Below are 26,356 nucleotides of genomic sequence, written 5' to 3'. Positions count from 1 at the left end.
GCACGTCAGTCACCATTATCAGCCAAAGAGACAATTCTAATGGACTTTCTTCAGCTAGCTAACGTTAGCTAACTAACCCTGCTTTTAAGGTACTGAAAAGCTAAAGTTGGAGAAAACACTACCAAATCAAGTTTAATCAACTGCCCAAGGACCAGGTAAGATGAACTTCATGGTTTCAGGCTGTAGCCCAGGTTGATGATGGAAATCTGTGGGCTCCAGTTACTCAATACATTTGTGTGTTTAATGCACATAATTCAAGGTAAATCGCTAGCAAACACTTGTTTGTAATCTAGTAGCTACTGTATGTGTATTGCCTGTGTAAACCTGGAGATTCCCCTATGTAGGTGTAAATATCACCATAGTCTACTTTGGGCCATTTGGTAGAGTTGTCTGCACAGCTGATCTCTGGCGAGTTGAAAGGGCATATTAGGCAAGCCAAAAAAAAATAACTTTTCTAAATACCTAGACTGTTCAAGGGCAGGTAAAGACCGGAAGTAGTTATGCGGCATATCTAAGACTATTGAATTAGATCAAGATTAATTTATCTTCCTAGCCAGCCAGCTAACATCAGTTAACCGGCAAAAAAAGCGATGGGTAAACCAACAGTGACACAATAATAATGTGACAGTTTTACTAGCTTAACTGCCAGTGTTAGAAGGTCAGGTAACACAGAGTGGCAGAATACGTATCATGCAAATCATTTGTTGTTGTGACAGCCAAGTATGTTAATAATGACATGTGACACTGCTGAAAACGTTTATTGAAACAACAAAAAAGTGTCAGTAGTTTGCTTAGAATGACACCAAAGTTAGCCTAATTACATGGGAGTAATGGGAGTACCCTACGTCTGTACCATACTTGGGGGTGTGGTCACATTAATCTACACCTCACCATGTGTATTTATCTTGCGGGAATGCATCCCTCTACGGGAAGGCACAATATTCAAGGCAAGTTCCAAAAGACTGCATCTTGTGTTCGCATTGCATGCATCACAAAATTCTGGTTAAGAAATTAAGAAAGTGCCTCCTTATAACACCATTGCTGCTTAAAATTCAAAATGTGCAGCAAATGATACACTTCATGTAGCCTTTGAACAAGGGTGCAACCCATTTGTTGCAATTGTCTTTCAACATCTGGTGCATTGACACACAGTGAGGAGATCTCCTAAATACAAATGACATTGGTCAAAAGAATTATAAAATAAAGTGCAAAGAATTTGAAAGATAAGTTAATTCTCTGTTGAGAAAAATTATTGAAGAATTAATCATTTTCCACACCAGATAATTTACATATCTTTCAAATTCTGTGCACTTTTATTTAAAAGTTTTAACAAATGTAATTCATATTTAAGGACATTTCCTCTCTGGGTTTGCTTATTTGTGTGGCAATGTGTAGGAAGTTGAAAGAAACTCATTCTGTCACACTCTGACCATTATTTGAGTTGTTTGTTTCTATGTTTTGTTTGGTCAGGGTGTGATATGAGTGGGCATTATATGTTGCATGTCTAGTTAGTCTGTCTCTATGTGTTTTGGCCTGATATGGTTTTCAATCAGTGGCAGGTGTTTGTCGTTGTCTCTGATTGGGAATCATATTTAGGTAGCCTGTTTTGTATTGTGGTTTGTGGGTTATTGTCTATGTGTAGTTGCCTGTGTCTGCACTCGTTGTCATTGCATCACGTTCGTTTTGTTGTTTTTGTTTAAGTGTTCTTCGTGTTTTTTGTCATTCAATAAAAGAATGGATTCACACCACGCTGCGCTTTGGTCTATTCCATACGACGATCGTGACAGAATAACCATCCAACAATGGTCCAAGCAGAGTGGTAACGGCCAGCAGCAGCAGCGGCAAAGAACGCAGGACTCCTGGACTTGGGAGGAGATTCTGGACGGGGGAAGGACCCTGGGCACAGCCAGGGGAATATCGCCGCCCCAAAGCAGAGCTGGAGGCAGCGAAAGCAGAGAGGCGCCGGTATGAGGAGGCAGCACGGCAGCATGGCTGGAAGCCCGAGAGGCAGCCAGAGAGGCAACATTTCTTGGGGGAGGCACACGGGGAGTGTGGTGAAGCCAGGTAGGAGACCTGCTCCAACTTCCCGTGCTTACCGGAGAGGGACCGGGCAGGCACCGTGTTATGCGGTGGAGCGCACAGTCTCCCCAGTGCATGTGCATAGCCCGGTGCGGTACATTCCAGCCGGCATGAAGCCGGCTTTATGCATCTGGTCTCCAGTGCATCTCCTCGGGCCGGCGTACATGGCACCAGCCTTACGCATGGTGTCCCCGGTTCGCCAGCACAGCACTTATCTGGTTGAATGCTCCCGGTAGCCAGGCCAGTGCGGCGAGGTGCAATAGCCCGCACTGGCCTGGCTACCGGGAGCATTCAACCAGGTAAGGTTGGGCAGGTTCGGTGCTCAAGAGCTCCAGTGCGCCTGCACGGTCCGGTCTATCCAGTGCCACCTCCACGCACCAGCCCTCCGGTGGCAGCCCCCCACACCAGGCTGTCTCTCCGTCTCATCCCTACAGGTGCTTCTGCCTGTCCAGCGCTGCCAGAGCCTTCCTCCTGCCCAGCGCTGCTAGTCTCCCGTCTGTCCTGAGCCGCCAGAGTCTCCCGTCTGTCCTGAGCCGCCAGAGTCTCCCGTCTGTCCTGAGCCGCCAGAGTCTCCCGTCTGTCCTGAGCCGCCAAAGTCTCCCGTCTGTCCTGAGCCGCCAGAGTCTCCCGTCTGTCCTGAGCCGCCAGAGTCTCCCGTCTGTCCTGAGCCGCCAGAGTCTCCCGTCTGTCCTGAGCCGCCAGAGTCTCCCGTCTGTCCTGAGCCGCCAGAGTCTCCCGTCTGTCCTGAGCCGCCAGAGTCTGCCGTCTGTCCTGAGCCGCCAGAGTCTCCCGTCTGTCCTGAGCCGCCAGAGTCTCCCGTCTGTCCTGAGCCGCCAGAGTCTCCCATCTGTCCTGAGCCGCCAGAGTCTCCCGTCTGTCCTGAGCTGCCAGAGCCGCCAGTCTGTCCTGAGCCGTCAGAGCCGCCAGTCTGTCCTGAGCCGCTAGAGTCTCCCATCTGTAATGAGCCGTCAGAGCCGCCAGTCTGTCCTGAGCCGCTAGAGTCTCCCGTCTGTCCTAAGCCGTCAGAGCCGCCAGTCTGTCCTGAGCCGTCAGTCAGCCAGGAGCTGTCAGAGCCATCAGTCAGCCAGGAGCTGTCTGAGCCGTCAGTCAGCCAGGAGCCGCCAGAGCCGTCAGTCAGCCAGGAGCCGCCAGAACCGTCAATCAGCCAGGAGCCTCCAGAGCCGTCAGCCAGCCAGGAGCTGCCAGAGCCGGTTGTGACTGCTTTGGTCTACTCCATACAACGATCGTGACACATTCAAAATGGATCAGGTCAAGTGGTAGGGGTACATAAGGTTATGTTTTATAGTATTTTTTTCCTCTAATATCAATTTGTTAACGCTAAGTGTCACAGTCAGAACAATTCCCACAATATTATCCAAACCTCTCTTCTTTCATATCTTTCAGTCTGGAGTCCCAACATTAAAACCTCTTGCAGCTCCCCCCCCCCCCCTACTTTGTGCAATTTCCGCCTGAAGACATACCCAAATCTAACAGCCTGTAGCTCAGGCACAGAACCAAGGATATGCATAATCTTGGTACCATTTGAAAACACTCTGAAGTTTGTGTACATGTGAATTGAATGTAGGAGAATAACACACATTAGATCTGGTTTAGATAAAACAATGAAAAAAACATAAGTTTGCTTTTTCTTTTTGTATCATCATCTTTAAAATGAACAAGATAAAACAAACATTCAGATAGGATGATGGGGACAATTTCAGTGAAAAATATAAGAGGGCAAAAGTACAAAGTTTCAGAATGATAACTTCCAAAATGAGTAGGCTACATGACATGTATCATGAAGTCACCCAGGTGTCCCACACAAGTAGCCCAAATGTACCCAAGTGACCAAATTGGTGAAGGTTTACATTTTGAAACAAATAACTATATACAAAATGCCAAAATGGTATTCTAACACACCCCCCCCCAAAAAAAAAGTTGAGAAAAAAAAATGGAAGAAAAAAATGAAATATATATATACATACATTTACAAAATAACATGGGTAACTATTTACACATTTTCAATAGTTGGATGACCCTCAGTCCTCTATCAAATCAAATCTATTTATATAGCCCCAGCCTAAAACCCCAAACAGCAAGCAATGCAGGTGTAGAAGCACGGTGGCTAGGAAAAACTCCCTAGGGAGGCAAAAACCAAGGAAGAAACCTAGAGAGGAACCAGGCTAGGAGGGGTGGCCAGTCCTCTTCTGGCTGTGCCGGGTGGAGATCACAGTGGTTGAAGAGGGTGAAACAGGACAGCACCTCAAGAGTAAAAATGAACAGTTTAGGGTTCCATAGCCGCAGGCAGAACAGTTGAAACTGGAACAGCGGCAAGGCCAGGTGGACTGGGGACAGCAAGGAGTCATCATGCCAGGTAGTCCTGACGCATGGTCCTAGGGCTCAGGTCCTCCGAGAGAGAGAAAGAGAGAATTAGAGAGAGCATACTTAAATTCACACAGGACACTGGATAAGACTCCCATTCGGAGTCAGTGTCACTGTGAAAGAAAATGTTCAGTTAGAATAGTTTCACATATTAGCCCTGTATCAACAGGTATAATAAACAGATATATATAGAGAGTTGACGGTTGAATATATTATGATATTATTATTACCTGCTAGATCTACTGTCTCTTTTATATTATGACATTTCAGCTAGATCTACTGTCTCTATTATATTATTACAGACCAGCTAGATCTTTGTCTTTATTATATTACTGTCTTTATTATATTACAACAGACCAGCTGTATCTACTATTTGCATTTCACTTTGGCCATTGATGTGGTCCTGCACTCTCCTCAACAGCCTCAAATAGGCTATTTCATGTGGGTTGGGGTGGGGCGGCAGACACACGCATCTCACATTTCATGACATTAAATGTTTATATATTGCTTATAAAATAAATGATAAATCACAAATAATATTTTATATTATTAATTTCAAACAAGGGCATTAGCATGATAAGAACTTACCAGTCCAAAACGACGTCCTCTCCCGTTCAAAAAATATTCCTCCACAATCGCTAAATGAAGCGTCCTACAACAATCTCTGTCTCACCTTCCCAATCAATTTATTCTAAAGTTGTGTGTACATCTGTATATCTAGACTTAGATTTTGCTTTCCCTGACTTAGTCGCCATAATGATTGATAAATAAACAGCTGAATCTGCGCATTCACCAAACAATACAGGGCGTAAATGCGTAGCTTCTTCCGGTATGAAAATTCAATAGTGCATGACTCTCTTTACGCTGGAGCTTACTACATGGGTTGTTCTTGCAACACATAAACATGGCGTATTGCCACTTAGCTCAGCTCATTGGCTATCTACCCAGCTAGATTTCAAGACAATCAGTGGTCATTGGGTTAAAAGACAGTCAATCAACGAAACAGCGGGCAAATCATTGGAGCACAATGATGTCATGACTTGTTGTCTTCAAATCGGTTTCTTTCAGTCAATACGTCCCGCGAAATGACCCATCAGGTTTGATTGTGTTACAAACAAACCAGTTGATTGCAGTGAAACCCAACATGACTGGAAAAGTCACATTCTGTGTGGGGTATTTACCTGGAATGTGTCTTCGAAAATGGAATGAGACGGAATTCACTACACAAGCGGTTCACAAAATGTTTCGTGTAGGCTATAAAAACGGATTTTATCAAACAAAAGATAATTCAGTGTTTAACAATGAGCATTGGAATTGCAAACAGACGAAGATCGTCAAAGGTAAACTATTTATTTTATTGCAGTTTGTGAATTTGTTGCGCCTGTGCTGGTTGAAATAGTTGTTTTTTATGGGGCTCTATGCTCAGATAATCGCATCGTATTCTTTCGCAGTAAATACTTTGTTGAACCTGACAACGCAGTTGGATTAGCATGATTCTAGGCTTTCGATACAGGTGAGACACTTGTATTTTCATGAATGTTTAATATGACTATTTATGTAGCGACCACCGTATGTTGTGGAACTTCAGCCCGCTAGCGGGTTCCGTGCGCAGAGAGGTTAAAGACAAAGTCTGGGATCTGGGAATCTGTTCAATGGTAATTTGAATTATTGATATTTTTTCATTGATTCTTGAAGAATATAAGTTATAAATGTCTCATGAGCTTAGCAAGCGTCTTTCTCTATCATAACTCAGAAGGTAAGGTTTTAGTAATCAGTTGATTACAAAAAACTGTCGTGAAAAACAATTCATAGCTTCAAATGTTCTGTAAACAGGGTTACTTTTCCCTTGCACCATCCCTCAGCTGTATACCTCAGCCTTATGTTGTTATTTAAATCCCAGAATGTCCCCTCACTAGAATGAGAGAATTGCCAGAGATTTCATCAGCACTGAAGACCTCCAGTCTCAACGCCAACAGTGAAGAGGCGACTCCGTGATGCTGGCCTTCTAGGCAGAGTTGCAAATAAAAAGCCATATCCCAGATGGGCCAATAAAAATAAAAGATTAAGATGGACAAAAGAACACAGACACTGGACAGAGGAACTCTGCATAGAAGGCAAGCATCCTGGAGTCGCCTCTTCACTGTTGACATTGAGATTGGTGTTTTGTGGGTACTATTTAAATGAAGCTGCCAGTTGAGGACTTGTGAGGCGTCTGTTTCTCAAACTAGACCAGTGGTTCTTAACCTTGTTGGAGGTACTGAACCCCACCAGTTTCATATGTGCATTCACCGAACCCTTAATTGGAAAAATAAAATATGATTTTTTCAAATTCAAAACATAGGTATATATTTTACTGGTACACAAAATGAACCGAGCATCAACATCACTGTGTTCAAAGAACAAAATCATCCAAACATGATTTTCACACAAAAACATAATAATGAATATTTACTGCAATCAGTGTGACTTCTGCTGTTGCCTTTCAGAGACCAGTTCAGAAATGCGCGGCTTCACCTTGGCAAGTGCCACTCTCATGTCATTTTCGCAACAAAGTCTGTTCCTTTTCTTCGTTTTTATGTCCAGCATCCTCGAAAAGGATTGCTCGCAAAGATATGTTGTAATGGTATGAAAATCTCCAGAGCTTTCTTAGCAATAACAGGGTACGTTACCATTTGTTGACACCAAAACGTTGAAAGCGTTGTTGTTCTGAAGAGTTGCTGTTGAACCTGGCTCTGCTGAATTTCAATGATTTCATCGAGGTATTCATCATTGACATCTGTTGTCTCAACACTAAACGTGAACGGCTGTCTCACCCATGCTGGATATGACTCTCCTATAGGGAAGTATCCGTCGAGAGACTTTGCAAGCTCATCTAAGTGCGTGGCAATTGGGGGAGGTTCCGGGACTCATCCGATGGCATTGAGGATTATTCCACATCAGTCACAGACTTCATCAATAAGTGCATCGATGACATAGTTCCCACAGTGACCGTACTTACATAACCCAACCAGAAGCCATGGATTACAGGAAACATCCACACTGAACTGAGCTAAAGGGTAGAGCTGCTGCTTTCAAGGAGCTGGACTCTAACCCGGACGCTTATAAGAAATCCTGTTGTGCCCTCAGATGAACCATCAAAACGGGCAAAGCGTAAATACAGGACTAAGATTGAATCGTTCTTCACAGCCAGCACTGCAGCTGCAATGAATGAGTAGTTGAATCATACTACACCGGCTCGTCAGACACTCGTCGGATGTGGCAGGGCTTGCAAACTATTACAGACTACAAAGGGAAGCCCAGCCGCGAGCTGGTCAGTTACAAAAGCCTACCAAACGAGCCAAATTACTTCTATGCGTGCTTTGAGGCAAGCAACACTGAAACATGCATGATGGCACCAGGTGTTCCGGATGACTGTGTGATCACACTCGCCTTAGCCGTTGTGAGCAAGACCTTTGAACAGGTCAACATTTGCAAGGCTGCAGGGCCAGACTGATTACCAGGATGTGTACTGCGAGCATGCGCTTACAAACTGGCAAGTGTCTTCACTGAAATTTTCAACCTCTCCCTGTCCGAGTCTGTAATTCCAACATGTTTTAAGCAGACCACCACAGTGCCTGACCACCACAGTGCCCAAGAACACTAAGGTAACCTGCCTACATGAATAACGACCCGTAGCACTCCCATCTTTAACCATGAAGTGCTTTGAAAGGCTGGTCATGGATCACATCAATACCATTTTCCCAGAAACCCTAGACCCACTCCAATTTGCATACCTCTCAAACAGATCCACAGATGATGAAATCTCTATTGCACTCCACACTGCCCCTTCCCACCTGGACAAAAAAAACATCTATGTGAGAATGCTATTCATTGACTACATCTCAGCGTTCAACACCATAGTGCCCTCAAAGCTCATCAATAAGCTAAGGACCCTGGGACTAAACAGCTTCTACCCTCAAGCCATAAGACTTCTGAGCACCTAACCATTGGCCACCCAGACTATTTGCATTTGCACCCTCTCCCCCTCTTCACACCGCTGCTGCTCTCTGTTGTTATCATCTATGCATAGTCACTTTAATAACTCTACCTACATGTACACATTACTTCAACTAACCGGTGCCCCCGCACATTGACTTTGAACCGGTTCCCCCCTGTTAATATTCTCACTATTGTTATTTTTCTGCTGCTCTTTAATTACTTGTTACTTTAATTTCTTATTCTCATCCATATTTGTTTTAACTGCATTGTTGGTTAGGGTCTCGTAAGTAAGCATTTCACTGTCAGGTACAACAGGTACACCTGTTGTATTCGGCACACGTGACTAATAAAATTGGATTTGATTTGAAAATTGCCAAAGATTCCAGACACCCTAGTCATATAATGTTCTCTCTGCTACAGCACGGCAACCGGTACCGGAGCAGCAAGTCTAGGTCCAAAAGGCTTCTGAACAGCTTCTACCCTCAAGCCATAAAACTGCTTCACAGCTAATCAAATGGATACCCAGACTAATCATGTAGTAACCAAATTAGGTGCTGAACAAATATAAATGTATTTTATATTTGAAATTCTTCAAAGTATCAACACTTTGCCTTGATGACAGCTTTGCACACTCCTGGCATTCTCTCAACCAAATGAATCATGAATTAGTTACCTGGAAGGCATTTCAAATAACAGGTGTGCCTTGTTAAAAGTTAATTTGTGGAATTTCTTTCCTTCTTAATGCGTTTGTGTCAGTCAGTTGTGTTGTGACAAGATAGGTTTAGTATACAGAAGATAGCCTTATTTGGTAAAATACCAAGTTGATACTATGGCAAGAACAGCTCAAATAAGCAAAGAGAATGACAGTACTACTTTAAGACATGAAGGTCAGTCAATTCGGAAAATTTCATTAACTTTGAAAGTTTCAAGTGCAGTCGCAAAAACCATCATGCTCTATGATGAAACTGGTTCTCATGAGGACCACCACAGGAAAGGAAGACCCAGAGTTGCCTCTGCTGCAGAGAATAAGTTCATTAGAGCTACCAGCCTCAGAAATAGCAGCCCAAATAAATGATTCACAGAGTTCAAGTAACAGACACATCTCAAAATCAACTATTCAGAGGAGACTGCGTGAATCAGGTCTTCATGGTTGAATTGCTTCAAAGAAACCCCTACTAAAGGAAACCAATAAAATAAGAGACTTGCTTGGACCAAGAAACACGAGCAATGGACATTACACCGGTGGAAATCTGTTCTTTGGTCTGACGTGTCCAAATTTGAGATTTTTGATTCGAACCGCCGTGTCTTCGTGAGATGCAGCATAGGTGAACGGATGTCCTCCGCATGTGTGGTTCCCACCGTGAGGCATGGAGGAGGAAGTGTAATGGTGTGGGGGTGCTTTGTTGGTGACACTGTCTGTGATTTATTTAGAATTTAGGGCACACTTAACCAGCACGGCTGCAAGAGCATTCTGCGGCGATACGCCATCCCATCTGGTTTGCTCCTGAGATGGTTTGGGATGAGTTGGCCCGTAGAGTGAAGGAAAAGCAGCCAACAAGTGTTCAGCATATGTGGGAACTCCTTCAAGACTTTTGGAAAAGCACTCCAGGTGAAGCTAGTTGAGAGAATGCCAAGAGTGTGCAAAGCTGTCATCAAGGCAAAGGGTGGCTACTTTGAAGAATCTAAAATCTAAAATATATTTAGATTTATTTAACACTTCTTTGGTTACTACATGATTCCATATGTGTCATTTCATAAAATGGAATCAAATATTCTAGTTATATTTTGGGATCTCATTTTGATTCATATTCACAATATCTGTGAATAATATAATTTTGGGAATGTTTACATATTCATGAAACCGACATTCTTTCAAATAATGAATGTTCAAAGAATTTGAATGATGCAGATTACCATTTTATTTCACATCAATAGGCAAACTCTCAAGTGAAAGAAGGTAGACGTTTGAAAATATTGATTTCAGATATGATATCCAAATTAAAGTTTAACACAAAAACACTTATTGTACAAATAAGACCTATGGTCTGCCTTCTCCAGATCTTCACTTTTTAGAAATGTCAATGTATGCCATTAGCCTCTTTGTTGATGAAAAGATTCACTGCATGGTCATGGATTTCTGTTCCTTTAGTTGTCCATCTGCAGTACACAATGGCAATGGTAAGACTAGTAAAACAATCAACATGATTCATAACCTTTATGCTAAAAAACAAAGGCCCCTGATGTTTTGAGCACAACACCAATGAAGTAAGACGGGGGAATAATGGGGCGTTAAGAACAATCCATATCAAGTATATAAATGTCACCTGTACATTTATAAATTGAGCTCAGTACACATTTTTTTCAGCCCAAAAACAATTATTGTAATTTACCTTATAGTTCTTTATGCATCTCCAATGTTGAGTTTCCCATGAACTGTTGACAGTCCTCAAAATCGGTCACTTGGATTGGAATAGCGATCTCCTGATGATATACTGTCAACTGATGTAATGACAAAAACATACTGTTAGAAAAGCACCAAAAACAGCTAGAAACACTTTATAATAAAGGCCATGAGCATGCATAAAGAATCTTAATAAATAGTAAGCATGTATTTTGTATTACAATTAGGGCAGCACAATATTGGCAACAAATCGAATTGCAATTTTACTTGGGATTATATACAGAACAAAAATATTAACGCAACAATTCCAAAGAATTTACTGAAAATGAGGAAATCAGTCAATTGAAATAGATTAGCGTCTAATGAATCTATCGATTTCGCATGACTGGGAATACAGATATGCATCTGTTGATCACAGATACCTTAAAAACATGGGCCTCACAATGGGCCTCTGGATCTCGTCACGGTATTTTTGTGCATTCAATTTGCTATTGACAAAAAGTAATTGTGTTCATTGTCTGTAGTTTATGCCTGCCCACACCATAATCCCAACGCCACCATGGGGCACTCTGTTCACAATGAAAATTTGGCAGACATCAGCAAACCGCTCACCCACACGATGTCATACACATTATCTGCGGTTGTGAGGCCGGTTGGATGTACTGCCAAATTCTCTAAAACAATGTTGGAGGTGGTATATGGTAGAGAATTTAACATTAAATTCTCTAGCAACAGCTCTGGGGACATTCCTGCAGTCAGCATGCCAATTGCACGCTCCATAAGCTATGGACAACAAACACAATTGGATTTTATCGATAGCAATTTGAATCCACCAAAATACTGTGACTAGATCCTGAGGCCCATTGTGAGGGCAATTTTTTAGAGTATCTGTGACCAAAACTTGAAATATCTGTGGCATTTTGTTGTGTGATATAACTTCACATTTTAGAGTGGTCTTTATTTGTACCCAGCACAATGTTAATCTGTGTAATGATCATGCTGTTTAATTAGCTTCTTGACATGCCACACTTGTCAGGTGGATTTATTATCTTGGCAAAGGAGAAATGCTCACTGACAGGGATGTAAACACATTTGAGAGAAATTATTTTACATGTTGCGTTTATATTTTTGTTCAGTGTAGATCAAAACACTTCAGTAAACTTTTGGAATCATAGAAATGGATGATCATTATAATGATCATGGTGAAGCCCAAAAATTGACCTCCCTGGAAGCCTGTGTTTCAGACATTATGAAGTGGATGGCGGCAAATCTTCTACTTTGAAACTCGGACAAAACAGAGATGCTAATTCTAGGTCCCAAGAAACAAAGAGATCTTCTGTTGAATCTGACAATTAATATTGATGGTTCTACAGTTCTCTCAAATAAAACTATGAAGGACCTCAGCGTTACTCTGGACCCTAATCTCTCTTTTGACTAACATATCAAGACTGTTTCAATGACAGCTTTTTCCATCTACGTAATATTGCAAAAATGTAAATATTTAGTTAGATGAAAAATAATTTAAGCTTTTAACTAATGTATAACGCAAAATACTGCCCCCTAGCCCAAACAGGTTATTAAAGAAAAAAAATAAGCAAACATGTTTGGTGTTCACCTAAAGGCATGTGGGAGACTTCAAAAACATATGAAAGACGGTACTCTGGTCAGATGAGACTCAAATGTAGCTTTTTGGCCATCAAGGAAAAATGCAATTTTTATTTATCCTTTATTTTACCAGGTAAGTTGACTGAGAACACGTTCTCATTTGCAGCAACAACCTGGAGAATAGTTACAGGGGAGAGGAGGGGGGATGAATGAGCCAATTGTAAACGGGGGTGTTACGGTTTTCTTCTGGTGAAAGAGAGGAGGACCAAAACGCAGCGTGGTTATCTTTATACCTCTTTAATGAAAGATGAAAATAGAACAATATACAAAACAAGAAACGTGAAAAAACTGAAACAGCCCTATCTGGTGCAACAAACACAAAGACAGGAAACAATCACCCACGAAATACCCAAAGAATATGGCTGTCTAAATATGGTTCCCAATCAGAGACAACGATAAACACCTGCCTCTCATTGAGAACCACTCTAGGCAACCATAGACTTTCCTAGACAACTCTACTAAACACAACCCCATAAATCTAATAAACCCCTAGACAAGACTAGACACATAAATCACCCATGTCACACCCTGGCCTGACCAAAATAATAAAGAAAACACAAAATACTAAGGCCAGGGCGTGACAGGGAATTATTAGGTGACTGTGATGGGTTGAGGGCCAGATTGGGAATTTAGCCAGGACACCAGGGTTAACACCCCTACTCTTACGATAAGTGCCATGGGATCTTTAATGACCTCAGAAAGTCAGGACACCCGTTTAACGTCCTATCCGAAAGACGGCACCCTACACAGGGTAGTGTCCCCAATCACTGCCCTGGAGGATTGCGATATTTGTTTTTAAACCAGAGGAAAGAGTGCCTCCTACTGGCCCTCCAACACCACTTCCAGCAGCTTCTGGTCTCCCATCCAGGGCCTGACCAGGACCAACCCTGCTTAGCTTCAGAAGCAAGCCAGCAGGGTGGTGTGCTGCTGGCAAATGTCTGGTATTCTGCTGGCTATGTCTGGCGCACACCCAACATCTCTCATCACCCCACAAAAACCATCCCATGGTAGTGGCAGCATCATGCTGTGGGGATGATTTTCATCGGCAGGGACAGGGAAACTAGTCAGAATTGAAGGAATGATGGATGGAGCTAAATTCAGGGAAATTCTTGAGAGAACCATGTTTCAGTCTTCAAGAGATTTGAAACTGCGAGGGAGATTCACCTTCCAGCAATACAATGATCCTAAGCATACTGCTAAAGCAACACTCAAGTGGTTTAAGGGGAAACATTTAACATTTCTGGCGCAGCCGTTCCTCTAGCGACCCACCTCAACAACATCCGGTGAAATTGCAGAGCTCCAAATTCAAAATACAGAACTAGTCATAAACATTCATGAAAAAATACAAGTGTTATACACCGGCTTAAAGATGAACTTCTTGTTAATCCAGCCGCTTTATCAGATTTCAAAAAGGCTTTACTGCGAAAGCATACCATGTGATTATCTGAGGACAGCGCCCCGCATACAAAAGCATACAAACATTTTACAACCAAGTAAAGGAATTACAAAAGTCAGAAATGTCGAAAAAATGAATCACTTAACTTTGAAGTTCTTCATATGGTTGCAGTCACAAGAGTCCCAGCTACACAAATGTTTGTTTTGTTCAATAAAGTCCATCTTTATGTCCCAAAAACTCAGTTTTGTTGCACGTTTTATTCAGTAATCCACTGGCTCAAAGGCGGTCAAAACATGCAGACAAATACATCCTAATAGTACCGGTAAAGTTCGTCGACACATGTCAAACGATGTTTATAATTAATCCTCAGGTTGTCAATTGTCTAAATAATCGATAATATTTCAACCGGACAATAGTGCATTCAATAGAAAAGAAAAACAACGAAGGGTGCTTACTCAGTCACCGGCACAAACCAACTCTGCATTGTTCCTCAGTCCACTGACTCAGTTCACTAACCAGCTCTCATTCTTCTTCATTTAAAAAAAGCAAGCCTGAAACAATGTCTAAAGACATTAGTGGAAGCCATAGAAACTGCAATCTGGGTCCTATCCCATTAGATAAAAAATCCCACTTCCTGGATGGATTTACCTCAGGTTTTCGCGTGCCATATCAGTTATTTTATACTCACAGACATACTTTTAACAGTTTTGGAAACCTTAGACTGTTTGCTATCCAAATATTCAAATTATATGCATGTCATAGCTTCTGGGCCTGAGTTACAGGCAGTTTACTTTGGGCATGCTTCTCATCCAGACGTCGAAATACTGCCCCCAAGCCATAAAAATTAAATGTCTTGGAATGGCCATGTCAAAGCCCCGACTTCAATCCAATTGAGAATCTGTGGTATGACTTTATGACTGCTGTACACCAGTGCAACCCATCCAACTTGAAGGAGCTGGAGCAGTTTTGCCTAGAAGAATGGGCAAAAATCCCAGTGGCTAGATGTGCCAAGCTTATAGACATACCCCAAGAGACTTGCAGCTGTAATTGCTGCAAAAGGTGTCTCTACAAAGTATTGGGGGGGGGGGGGGGGGTCAATAGTTATGAATGCTAAAGTTTTCTGTTTTTTTATCTTAATTGTTTCACAATAAAAAATATTTAGCATCTTCAAAGTGGTAGGCTTGTTGTGTAAATCAAATGGTACAAATCCCTCCCAAGAATTAATTTTATTTCTAGGTTGTAAGGCAACAAAATAGGAAAAATGCCAAGGGGCGTGAATACTTTCGCAAGCCACTCTAATAATATAAAAAACATGTGGATTTTATATTAACCTCTTAAAGGATAGGGGGCAGCATTTCTACTTTTTGATAAATAGCGTGCACAATTTCAACTTCCTGCTACTCATGCCAGGAATATATTATATGCATATGATTAGTAGGTGTGGATAGAAAACACTCTGAAGTTTCTAAAACTGGTTCAATCATGTCTGTGACTATAACATAACTTATGTAGCAGGCAAAACCCCAAGGAAAAACTGTTCAGAATAAAACATTTTTTTCCCCTCTGACAGTTCCCTCAATTGTCTTTGTCAAGGGAAATTAGATAGCGCCCATTTTACAGTTCCTACGACTTCCACAGGATATCACCAGTCTTTGGAATTGGGTTGAAGTTAATCATTGGTGAAACGAAGAAGAGGCACAAGAAGAGGGAAAAAGGAGCATGTTTTGTTTACTTTCTCTATCGAATACGGTATGCCCCGTCTACAATTTGATCGATAATTAACGTTTAAAAATACCTAAAGTTGGATTACAAAAGTAGTTTGAAATATTTTGGCAAAGTTTATAGGCAACTTTTGTAATGTTTTGGAGTGACGTGTTTTGGAAAGCTGTTTTTTTCTGGATCAAACCTGCTTTATAAATGGACATTTTGGGTATACATGGATGGAATTAATTTTAAAAAAGGACCAATTGTGATGTTTATGGGACATATTGGAGTGCCAACAAAGAAGCTCGTCAAAGGTAATGCATGTTTTATATTTTATTTCAGCGTTTTGTGTAGCGCCGGCTACGCTAATTATTTTGTTTACAACTTGTTCAGGTGGTTCGGGGGGGGGGGGGGGGGGAATGCTATCAGATAATAGCTTCTCATGCTTTCGCCGAAAAGCATTGTTAAAATCTGACATGTTGGCTGGATTCACAACGAGTGTAGCTTTAATTGAGTACCCTGCATGTGTGATTTAATGAAAGTTTGAGTTTTATCGCTTTTTATTTGAATTTGGCGCTATGCATTTCCCGAGGCTATTGGCCACTTGAGACGCTAGCGTCTCACTATCCCTAAGAGGTTTTAAGAAGCAACGTGGTAAGCTTGTTTGGAAAAATGTGTTGAGTGTGTGCTGTTTTTTAGTCCATAAATGCAGAGTGAATCTCGAGCACGAGGAACTATCTGCTCGAGTGGGATTGGGATTGGGAAGCGGCCAAAAGACGAACAATAAATCAAAATATTATGTTTTTGTTACAGAAGGGGTGTTTCAAAATATCGCAGCCTCTTACTATATGGATATTGAGCATGAAACAATTGTATTAATCATGCAACCCTTATTACAATGGATAACAATTACAATTACATTTAAATGGTTAAAATTTATAACAATTCATAAAGCATTTATAAACTTCTCTTTTTCTATAAGCCATCATAACGTTTTATAAAGTGAGTCTTAGAAATGATTACTATGGATAAAAAACAGATTTATAACCAATGTTAGTGTATTACCCACATCAGGGAGCTTGATCGTCGTAGCAATGCTGCCTGCTGTTGCTGCAACAACTGATGCAGAAACTTCATGTTTGGCATTTGTGGCATGTTTCTGGTAAAACCCCAAAAGGAATGCCATGCCTGGAATGTACTTCTCAATACTAAAGGAGAAAGAGATAATGTAGTTATTTTAGATATTTAACTGTTATTTAAGCAGGGGGAAATGTCTCTTATACAAGGGAGCCCTGCATTACAAAAGCAGCCAGGCGTTAGTGACACGATACATCAATCAAGGCGGGAACACAGCAAACACGAAAATACAAAAACAAGAAGACATGCACAATACATATATTATGATAAATGGAATTGAAATTTCAGTTTTCCTGTATTAAAATCACCAGCCACTAGGAGTCTGGTCTTACTGCCAGCATCGGTTTGTGGTGGTCAGTATACAGCTACGAAAAATATAGATATAAACTTTATTGGTAAATAGTATGTTCTACAGCTTATCAGGAGGTATTCTAACTCAGGCAAGCAGAATCTTACTTCAAATTAGAGATTGCGCAACTGCTGTCCTTGACGCATAGGATATTACAGTTCTTCAGGTCCCGTTGATAGGATAGTCTGGAAAGGGGCTTGTCTAGTTCGTTCTCCAGTAAGTGTACATTTGCCAATAGAACACCTCCATAGTTTTATCAGGCTGCCCCCACGTTGGCCTTACATTACCATATTTTCCACTTGCGAGTGTCGGGGATAACGGCCTGGTCCCAGGTGAGCAGTATGTCCTGTCATTGAAGTAGAATTCTTCATCCAAATTGAGGTTAGTGATCGCTGTTCTGATGTCCAGAATACATTTTTGGTCATAGAGAAGGATGGGGGAAACATTATTAAAAAATGTTTTTAAGATCATCGCAGAACGGAGCCCATAAAACGGCCAGCACCATTTAGACTCCAACACCATCATTAAGTTTGATGATAACGCAACAGTGGTAGGCCTAATCATTAGCAACGATAAGACAGCCTCTAGGGAGGAGGTCAGAGACTTGGCAGTGTGGTGCCAGAACAACAACCTCTCCCTCAACTTCAGCAAGACAAAGAAGCTGATCGTGGACTACAGTAAACGGAGGGCCAAGCATGCTCCAATTCACATTGACGGGGCTGTAGTGAAGCAGGTTGAGAGGTTCAAGTCCCTCTGTGTCCAAATCACTAAAGATATTTCATGGTCAACACACACCAAAACAGCCATGAAGAGGATACAAGAACCTCTCCTCCCCCTCAGGATTCCGAAAAGATTTGACACGGGCCCTTAGATCCTCAAAAGGTTCTACAGCTGCACCATTAGGAGCATATTGACTGGCTGAATCACTGCTTGGAATGGCAACTGTTCGGCATCTGACCGCAAGACACTACAGAGGGAAGTGCGTATAGCCAGTACATCATTGAGGCCCTGCCATCCACAACCTCTATACCAGCCGGTTTTATTTTTTTATTTCACCTTTATTTAACCAGGTAGGCTAGTTGAGAACAAGTTCTCATTTGCAACTGCGACCTGGCCAAGATAAAGCATAGCAAATCGACACATACAACAACACAGAGTTACACATGGATAAAAACAAAACATAGTCAATAATACAGAAGAACAAAATAAAACAAAAAGTATATATACAGTGAGTGCAAATAAGGTAAGATAAGGGAGTTAAGGCAATAAATAGGCCATGGTGGCGAAGTAATTACAATATAGCAATTAAACACTGGAATGGTAGATGTGCAGAAGATGAATGTGCAAGTAGAGATACTGGGGTGCAAAGGAGCAAGATAAATAAATAAATAAATAATGTATGGGGATGAGGTAGGTAGATAGATGGGCTATATACAGGTGCAGTGATCTGTGAGCTGCTCTGACAGCTGGTGCTTAAAGCTAGTGAGGGAGATATGAGTCTCCAGCTTTAGTGATTTTTGAAGTTTGTTCCAGTCATTGGCAGCAGAGAACTGGAAGGAAAGACGACCAAAGGAGGAATTGGCTTTGGGGGTGACCAGTGAGGTATACCTGCTGGAGCGCATGCTACGAGTGTGTGCTGCTATGGTGACCAGTGAGCTGAGATAAGAGACTTGTAGATAACCTGTAGCCAGTGAGTTTGGCGACGCGTATGAAGCGAGGGCCAACCAACGAGAAGCACGGGTCGTAATGGTGGGTAGTGTATGGGGCTTTGGTGACAAAACGGATGGCACTGTGATAGACTGCATCCAGTTTGTTGAGTAGAGTGTTGGAGGCTATTTTATAGATGACATCACCGAAGTCAGTTTTACGAAGGTATGTTTGGCAGCATGAGTGAAGGATGCTTTGTTGCGATATAGGAAGCCAATTCTAGATTGAATTTTGGATTGGAGATGCTTAATGTGAGTCTTGAAGGAGAGTTTACAGTCTAACCAGACACCAAGGTATGTAGTTGTCCACGTATTCTAAGTCAGAGCCGTCCAGAGTAGTGATGCTGGACAGGCGAGCAGGTGCGGGCAGTGATCGGTTGCATTTAGTTTTCCCTGTGTTTAAGAGCAGCTGGAGGCCACGTAAGGAGAGTTGTATGGCATTGAAGCTCGTCTGGAGGTTTGTTTTACACAGTGTCCAAAGAGGGGCCAGAAGTGTACAGAATGGTGTCGTCTGCGTAGAGGTGTACCACAGAACCACCAGCAGCAAGAGCAACATCATTGATGTATACAGAGAGTCGGCCCGAGGATTGAAATCTGTGGCACCCCCATAGAGACAGCCAGAGGTCCGGACAACAAGCCCTCCGATTTGACACGCTGGACTCTATCAGAGAAGTAGTTGGTAAACCAGGCGAGGCAATCATTTGAGAAACCAAGGCTGGTGATTCTGCCGATAAGAATGTGGTGATTGACAGCTGCATACGGCTGCATAGTAATGTCTCTTATCGATGGTGGTTATGATGTTGTTTAGGACCTTGAGCGTGACTGAGGTGCACCCATGACCAGCTCTGAAACCAGACTGCATAGCGGAGAAGGTAGGGTGGGATTTGAAAATTTGCGGTAATCTGTTTGTTAACTTGGCTTTTGAAGACCTTAGAAAGACAGGGTAGGATAGATATACAGTGCCTTGCGAAAGTATTCGGCCCCCTTGAACTTTGCGACCTTTGCCACATTTCAGGCTTCAAACATAAAGATATAAAACTGTATTTTTTTGTGAAGAATCAACAACAAGTGGGACACAATCATGAAGTGGAACGACATTTATTGGATATTTCCAACTTTTTTAACAAATAAAAACTGAAAAATTGGGCGTGCAAAATTATTCAGGCCCTTTACTTTCAGTGCAGCAAACTCTCTCCAGAAGTTCAGTGAGGATCTCTGAATGATCCAATGTTGACCTAAATGACTAATGATGATAAATACAATCCACCTGTGTGTAATCAAGTCTCCGTATAAATGCACCTGCACTGTGAAAGTCTCAGAGGTCCGTTAAAAGCGCAGAGAGCATCATGAAGAACAAGGAACACACCAGGCAGGTCCGAGATACTGTTGTGAAGAAGTGTAAAGCCAGATTTGGATACAAAAAGATTTCCCAAGCTTTAAACATCCCAAAGAGCACTGTGCAAGCGATAATATTGAAATGGAAGGAGTATCAGACCACTGCAAATCTACCAAGACCTGGCCGTCCCTCTGAAATTTCAGCTCATACAAGGAGAAGACTGATCAGAGATGCAGCCAAGAGGCCCATGATCACTCTGGATGAACTGCAGAGATCTACAGCTGAGGTGGGAGACTCTGTCTATAGGACAACAATCAGTCGTATATTGCACAAATCTGGCCTTTATGGAAGAGTGGCAAGAAGAAAGCCATTTCTTAAAGATATCCATAAAAAGTGTTGTTTAAAGTTTGCCACAAGCCACCTGGGAGACACACCAAACATGTGGAAGAAGGTGCTCTGGTCAGATGAAACCAAAATTGAACTTTTTGGCAACAATGCAAAACGTTATGTTTGGCGTAAAAGCAACACAGCTGAACACACCATCCCCACTGTCAAACATGGTGGTGACAGCATCATGGTTTGGGCCTGCTTTTCTTCAGCAGGGAAGATGGATGGAGCCAAATACAGGACCATTCTGGAAGAAAACCTGATGGAGTCTGCAAAAGACCTGAGACTGGGACGGAGATTTGTCTTCCAACAAGACAATGATCCAAAACGTAAAGCAAAATCTACAATGGAATGGTTCAAAAATAAACATATCCAGGTGTTAGAATGGCCAAGTCAAAGTCCAGACCTGAATCCAATCGAGAATATGTGGAAAGAACTGAAAACTGCTGTTCACAAATGCTCTCCATCCAACCTCACTGAGCTCGAGCTGTTTTGCAAGGAGGAATGGGAAAAAATTTCAGTCTCTCGATGTGCAAAACTGATAGACATACCCCAAGCGACTTACAGCTGTAATCGCAGCAAAAGGTGGCGCTACAAAGTATTAACTTAAGGGGGCTGAATAATTTTGCACGCCCAATTTTTCAGTTTTTGTTTGTTAAAAAAGTTAGAAATTTCCAATAAATGTTGTTCCACTTCATGATTGTGTCCCACTTGTTGTTGATTCTTCACAAAAAAATACAGTTTTATATCTTTATGTTTGAAGCCTGAAATGTGGCAAAAGGTCGCAAAGTTCAAGGGGGCCGAATACTTTCGCAAGGCACTGTAGGTCTGTAGCAGTTTGGGTCTAGAGTGTCACACCCTTTGAAGAGGTGGATGACCGCGGTAGCTTTCCAATCTTTGGGAATCTCAGACGATACGAAAGAGAGGTTGAACAGGCTAGTAATAGGAGTTGCAACAATTTTGGCAGATCATTTTAGAAAGAGACGGTCCAGATTGTCTAGCCCGGCTGATTTGTAGGGGTCCAGATTTTGCAGCTCTTTCAGAACATCAGCTATCTGGATTTGGGTAAAGGAGAAATGGTGGGGGCTTTGACGAGTTGCTGTGGAGGGTACCGGGCAATTGACCGGGGTAGGGGTAGCCAGGTGGAAAGCATGGCCAGCCGTAGAGAAATGCTTATTGAAATTCTCAATTATAGTGGATTTATCATCGGTGACAGTGTTTAGCCTCAGAGCAGTGGGCAGCTGGGAGGAGGTGCTCTTATTCTCCATGGACTTTACAGTGTCCCAGAACTTTTTGAGTTAGTACTACAGGATGCAAATTTCTGTTTTTAAAAGCTAGCCTTAGCTTTCCCAACTGCCTGTGTATATTTGTTCCTAACTTCCCTGAAAAGTTGCATATCACGGGGGCTATTCGATGCTAATGCAGAACGCCACAGGATGTTTTTGTGCTTCTCAATGGGGCGTGCTTATTTAAGCCAGGCATCCTCTGCTGACGGGATGAGGTCAATGTCATTCCAGGATACCCCGGCCAGGTCAATTAGAAAGACTTGCTCGCAGAAGTGTTTTAAGGAGCGTTTTACAGTGATGAGTGGAGGCCGTTTGACCGCGGACCCCTTACAGATGCAGGCAGTGAGGCAGTGATCGCTGAGATCTTGATTGAAAACAGCAGAGTTGTATTTGGAGGGTGAGTTAGTTAGGATGACATCTATGAGGGTGCCCGTGTTTACGGATTTGGAGTTGTACCTGGTAGGTTCATTGATAATTTGTGTGAGATTGAGGGCATCAAGCTTGGATTGTAGGATGGCCGGGGTGTTAAGCATGTCCCAGTTTAGGTCACCTAGTAGCACGAGCTCAGAAGATAGATGGGGGGCAATCAATTCATATATGGTATCGAGGGCACAGCTGGGGGCAGAGGGAGGTCTATAGCAAGCGGCAACAGTGAGAGACATGTTTCTTGAAAAGTGAATTTTTAGAAGTAGAAGCTCAAATTGTTTGGGTACAGACTTGGATAGTAATACAGAACTCTGCAGGCTGTCTTTGCAGTAGATTGCAACACCGCCCCCTTTGGCAGTTCTATCTTGACGGAAAATGCTATAGTTAGCAATGGAGATTAAGGTTTTTTGTGGTTTTCCTAAGCCAGGATTCAGACACGACTACGACATCCGGGTTGGCAGAGTGTGTTAAAGTGAGTAAAACAAACTTAGCGATTAGGCTTCTAATGTTAACATGCATGAAACCAAGGCGTTTACGATTACAGAAGTCAACAAATGAGAGCACCTGGGGAGTGGGAGTGGAGCTAGGCACTGCAGGACCTGGATTAACCTCTACATCACCAGAAGAATAGAGGAGAAGTAGGATAAGGGTACGGCTAAATGCTATACGAACTGGACGTCTAGCACGTTCAGAACAGAGAGTAAAAGGAGCAGGTTTCTGGGCACGATAGCATAGATTAAAGGCATAGTGTACAGACAAAGGTAAGGTAGGATGTGAGTACATTGGACGTAAACCTAGGCATTGAGTAATAGTGAGAGAGATATAGTCAACAACCTATCCCTCAACGTAATCAAGACAAAGGAGATGATTTTGGACTACAGGAAAAGGAGGACCAAGCATGCCCCCATTCTCAGTGGAGCAGATTGAGAGCTTCACGTTCCTTGGTGTCCACATCACCAACAAACTAGAATGGCCCAAACACACCAAGACAGTCGTGAAGAGGGCACGACAAAGCCTATTCCCCCACAGGAAACTAAAAAGATCCTGACGTGTTGCATCACTGCCTGGTATGGCAACTGCCCAGCCTCCGACCGCAAGACACTATGGAGGGTAGTGCATACGGCCCAGTACATCACTGGGGCTAAGCTGCCTGCCATCCAGGACCTCTATACCAGGCTGTGTCAGAGAAAGGCCCTAAAAATTATCAGACTCCAGCCACCCCAGTCATAGACTGTTCTCTCTGCTACCGCATGGCAAGCAGTACCAGAGTGCCAAGACTAGGACCAAAATGTCCCCAAGCCATAAGAATCCTAAACAGCTAATCAAATCGCTAAGAATAATAATAATGATGAGCAAGCTATCAGAGGCGTTGGCCCCCATTCCCCTGCTAATTGGTGAACCCTCACCCATGGAAAGGATGATTGCTGAAATCAGCAGCGATATTATCCCAAATTTTGCCAAAGAGCTGAGAATGTTAGATCACAATGCAATAAGTGAAAAAACTGCAGAAATGCCAAAAACAGACGCCAAAATAAACCATCAGGCGCAGGCCTTGTAAGGTTCTCTCGAATTTAGCCCTGAGGTATGGCCACCAGCAGAGACTGACATCGGTCAAGTTTCGCAGTGCACAGCAGAAGCACAAGCAGGAAACGGTTGAGATGAAAGGACAGGTGGAGAGAACCAGGAAACTAATGCCAAAAGCAGAAAAGGAAAAGATACTGCTTGACGAGGAACTGCATTTGGGAACTGAAAAATTAAAAGAAATGGCAAAAACTTATGATGACGAACAACTACAAACTCTTGAACAAAATCATCTTCTACAGGAACAAAATTGTATTTTACAGGAACAACTCGATTTAGCCAAAAATAAATATGACAAGCAAATCTATATAAATTGTGCGAGTTTGCTACAAACAGGGGCGGGCAAATTGATAACATGTATGCTGTTTTGATGAACAACACTCAAAGCAATAATATTCCAGTCCAAATGCTGCAGACCAAAGACGATCAGTTAATGAACACAATGACCAAGTCAGATGACAAAACAGCTACTTTCCTGCACCCAACCCACACAAGGTGTCAGGGCACAAGGGTCAAAAGGCTTCAATGACGATCAAATTGTAGACCGATGCTCTCAAGATGTTCTGCTAAGAGAAATACAGAGCAGCAACATTTGAGAAAGACGAAAAACATAAGTCACCATGACTAGCGAGGACCAAAACTATTAAATTACCCCCGCTCTCACTCAACACTCTATCCAGGGCCCGCTCGATCAAGAAACAAGCCCACAGGCTTTGACTATAGACTTAGATACAAATGTTGCTATGCACAATGTAAACAACATCGCAAAAGCCAACTCCACTCAAACTCTGATAAGTCAATCTGTTTTCACCATGAAGAAAAATGATACATTACGCCATTGCGAACAATCACTCCACTTTGTGGGGAATATGACCACAAAACGCAACTCAAAGACTGCTTAACCCATGATGCGCTAATTGATTCGGGCTTGACAATGATCTCAAAAGTGCTGTGAACCCAGCTAAACGTTGGTTAAGGACAGAACGATAAGACAAACTTTGAGGGTTAACTCAGACTACCTCGCCTCTCACAATCCGACTAACGCTAAAACTATACTTCCAAGATGTTTCGCTTATTCACCCTGTGTATGTTACCAGCCTCAACACTGAACACATGCTACTCGGAGCAGACTTGATGGATCGTTTGGTTTCTCTGATGGATTGGAAAAACAACCAATTGTGGTCACAGGTAACCGTGCTGTCTCCACTGACCACACTGTCTTCTCCTAACGCTGGCTGCAACACAGTCATCCACAACCGCTTGGTGCAGAATCTGACTCAAGCAGATATGACGATGTCTCGTCACATTAAATCAGCAAACCAGATAGACTATTGTTTTCAAGATTGTGAGCCAACATTCTATGTGAGTGAGCAACTTCGCTCCTCCTTGGAGTCATGCGATATCATAGCTAAGATTAACTTATCTTGTCCTTCAGACACTTCCACAAGCGTATCAGGAAACAAAGCATCAACTTTCAGAGTGGACTCTGCTTCCGATGATACGCTTTCTGCTAGGAGGGGGACTGAAACCCCTTACAATAAAACTAACGGTGTCAGTCCCACCACTGACCTGGTGACTCCAGCTGGTGAAACACTGAAATATTGCCGAAAGATATCCTTGTCTCAGTTCGCAGGTACTGGAACGGTTGCCACATGCAGATGTTGTGGTGAATGGCAGGCCACGACAGCCACTGGGTGTTTTGAAGCACAAACACTAGGAGATTTGGTTGAAACATTATAGCCAATCTACTATAAATGCAGCTGCTGACAACTCGTACAAAGGGCACAATCTTTTTGTTTGTTTCACGGACACCAACACCAACTGCTGGTGGGAAGTCCTGAGACACAAAGGGCGGGAATACTAGTCCAGACTCATGATATGCCTCGTCAAGGCCAGTGGGGGGTGGATCGAGGCTACGTGCAGCGCTGTACGAGGCTGCCTGATCAGGAAACAAATCAAGTTGTAAACTTCCCCACGAGAACAGAGAGGAGTGGACAAGCCCCTCAATGGGGATAACCTTAGGATACATCTGACATATCACTGAGGTGTCCCACACAGGTCATAAAAGAAGTCCAGTGGACTTTGCGCCTCCCCCCAAAAAATGTACAATAACCCTTCCTTGCCATGCATAGTCTCAACTACATTGCAACTATTTAAATGCTCTAATCATGTGAAGGATAACATTATGGAATAAATTGGTAGCTTAGCTGGTCCTCTTGGATACTAGTATCAATGCCAGCAACGGCCAGTCCAGCCACAGTCAGTAAGAAGGTTTGAGACCTAACAATTCGAATTGCCCTTGATAACAGCAACAGAGCAGTTAGTAGTCACTCAGTGGAAGGGAATCTCCAAAACACTCTTCTGATGGTTAACACACATGCTGGCCTTATCATGTAGTTATCAACTTAGGATAGCGCCGTAAGAAAAACACCACTAAGTAGAATCACCGTAGGTACACTTCAACTATTACGGACAAAATGAGAAAAAAAATCACATTGTAGGATTTTTTATGAATTTATTTGCAAATTATGGTGGGAAATAAT

At 42.6% G+C, this 26,356-nt stretch overlaps 1 protein-coding gene across 2 annotated transcripts in view; it reads right to left on the bottom strand.

Moving 5' to 3' along the window:
* Positions 1-10,334: 10,334 nt before the first annotated feature.
* The window catches only part of LOC139406914 (vitellogenin 3, phosvitinless), a 42,416-nt gene continuing 26,394 nt past the window's right edge, over positions 10,335-26,356 (bottom strand). For both annotated transcript variants that reach the window (XM_071150073.1, XM_071150074.1), the window contains exons 26-28: positions 16,675-16,813; positions 10,830-10,938; positions 10,335-10,596 (exon numbers count right to left, since the gene is read on the bottom strand). In XM_071150073.1, the coding sequence (XP_071006174.1) occupies positions 10,831-10,938; positions 16,675-16,813 (247 nt within the window). In that variant the 3' untranslated portion in view covers positions 10,335-10,596; position 10,830. The remainder of the gene's footprint in view (positions 10,597-10,829; positions 10,939-16,674; positions 16,814-26,356) is intronic.

This window comes from Oncorhynchus clarkii, chromosome 4, assembly GCF_045791955.1.
Source record: "Oncorhynchus clarkii lewisi isolate Uvic-CL-2024 chromosome 4, UVic_Ocla_1.0, whole genome shotgun sequence".
Lineage (NCBI taxonomy): Eukaryota > Metazoa > Chordata > Actinopteri > Salmoniformes > Salmonidae > Oncorhynchus > Oncorhynchus clarkii.
Note: the sequence above shows the minus strand (reverse complement) of the source record. Positions and strands in the feature narration are given on the sequence as shown.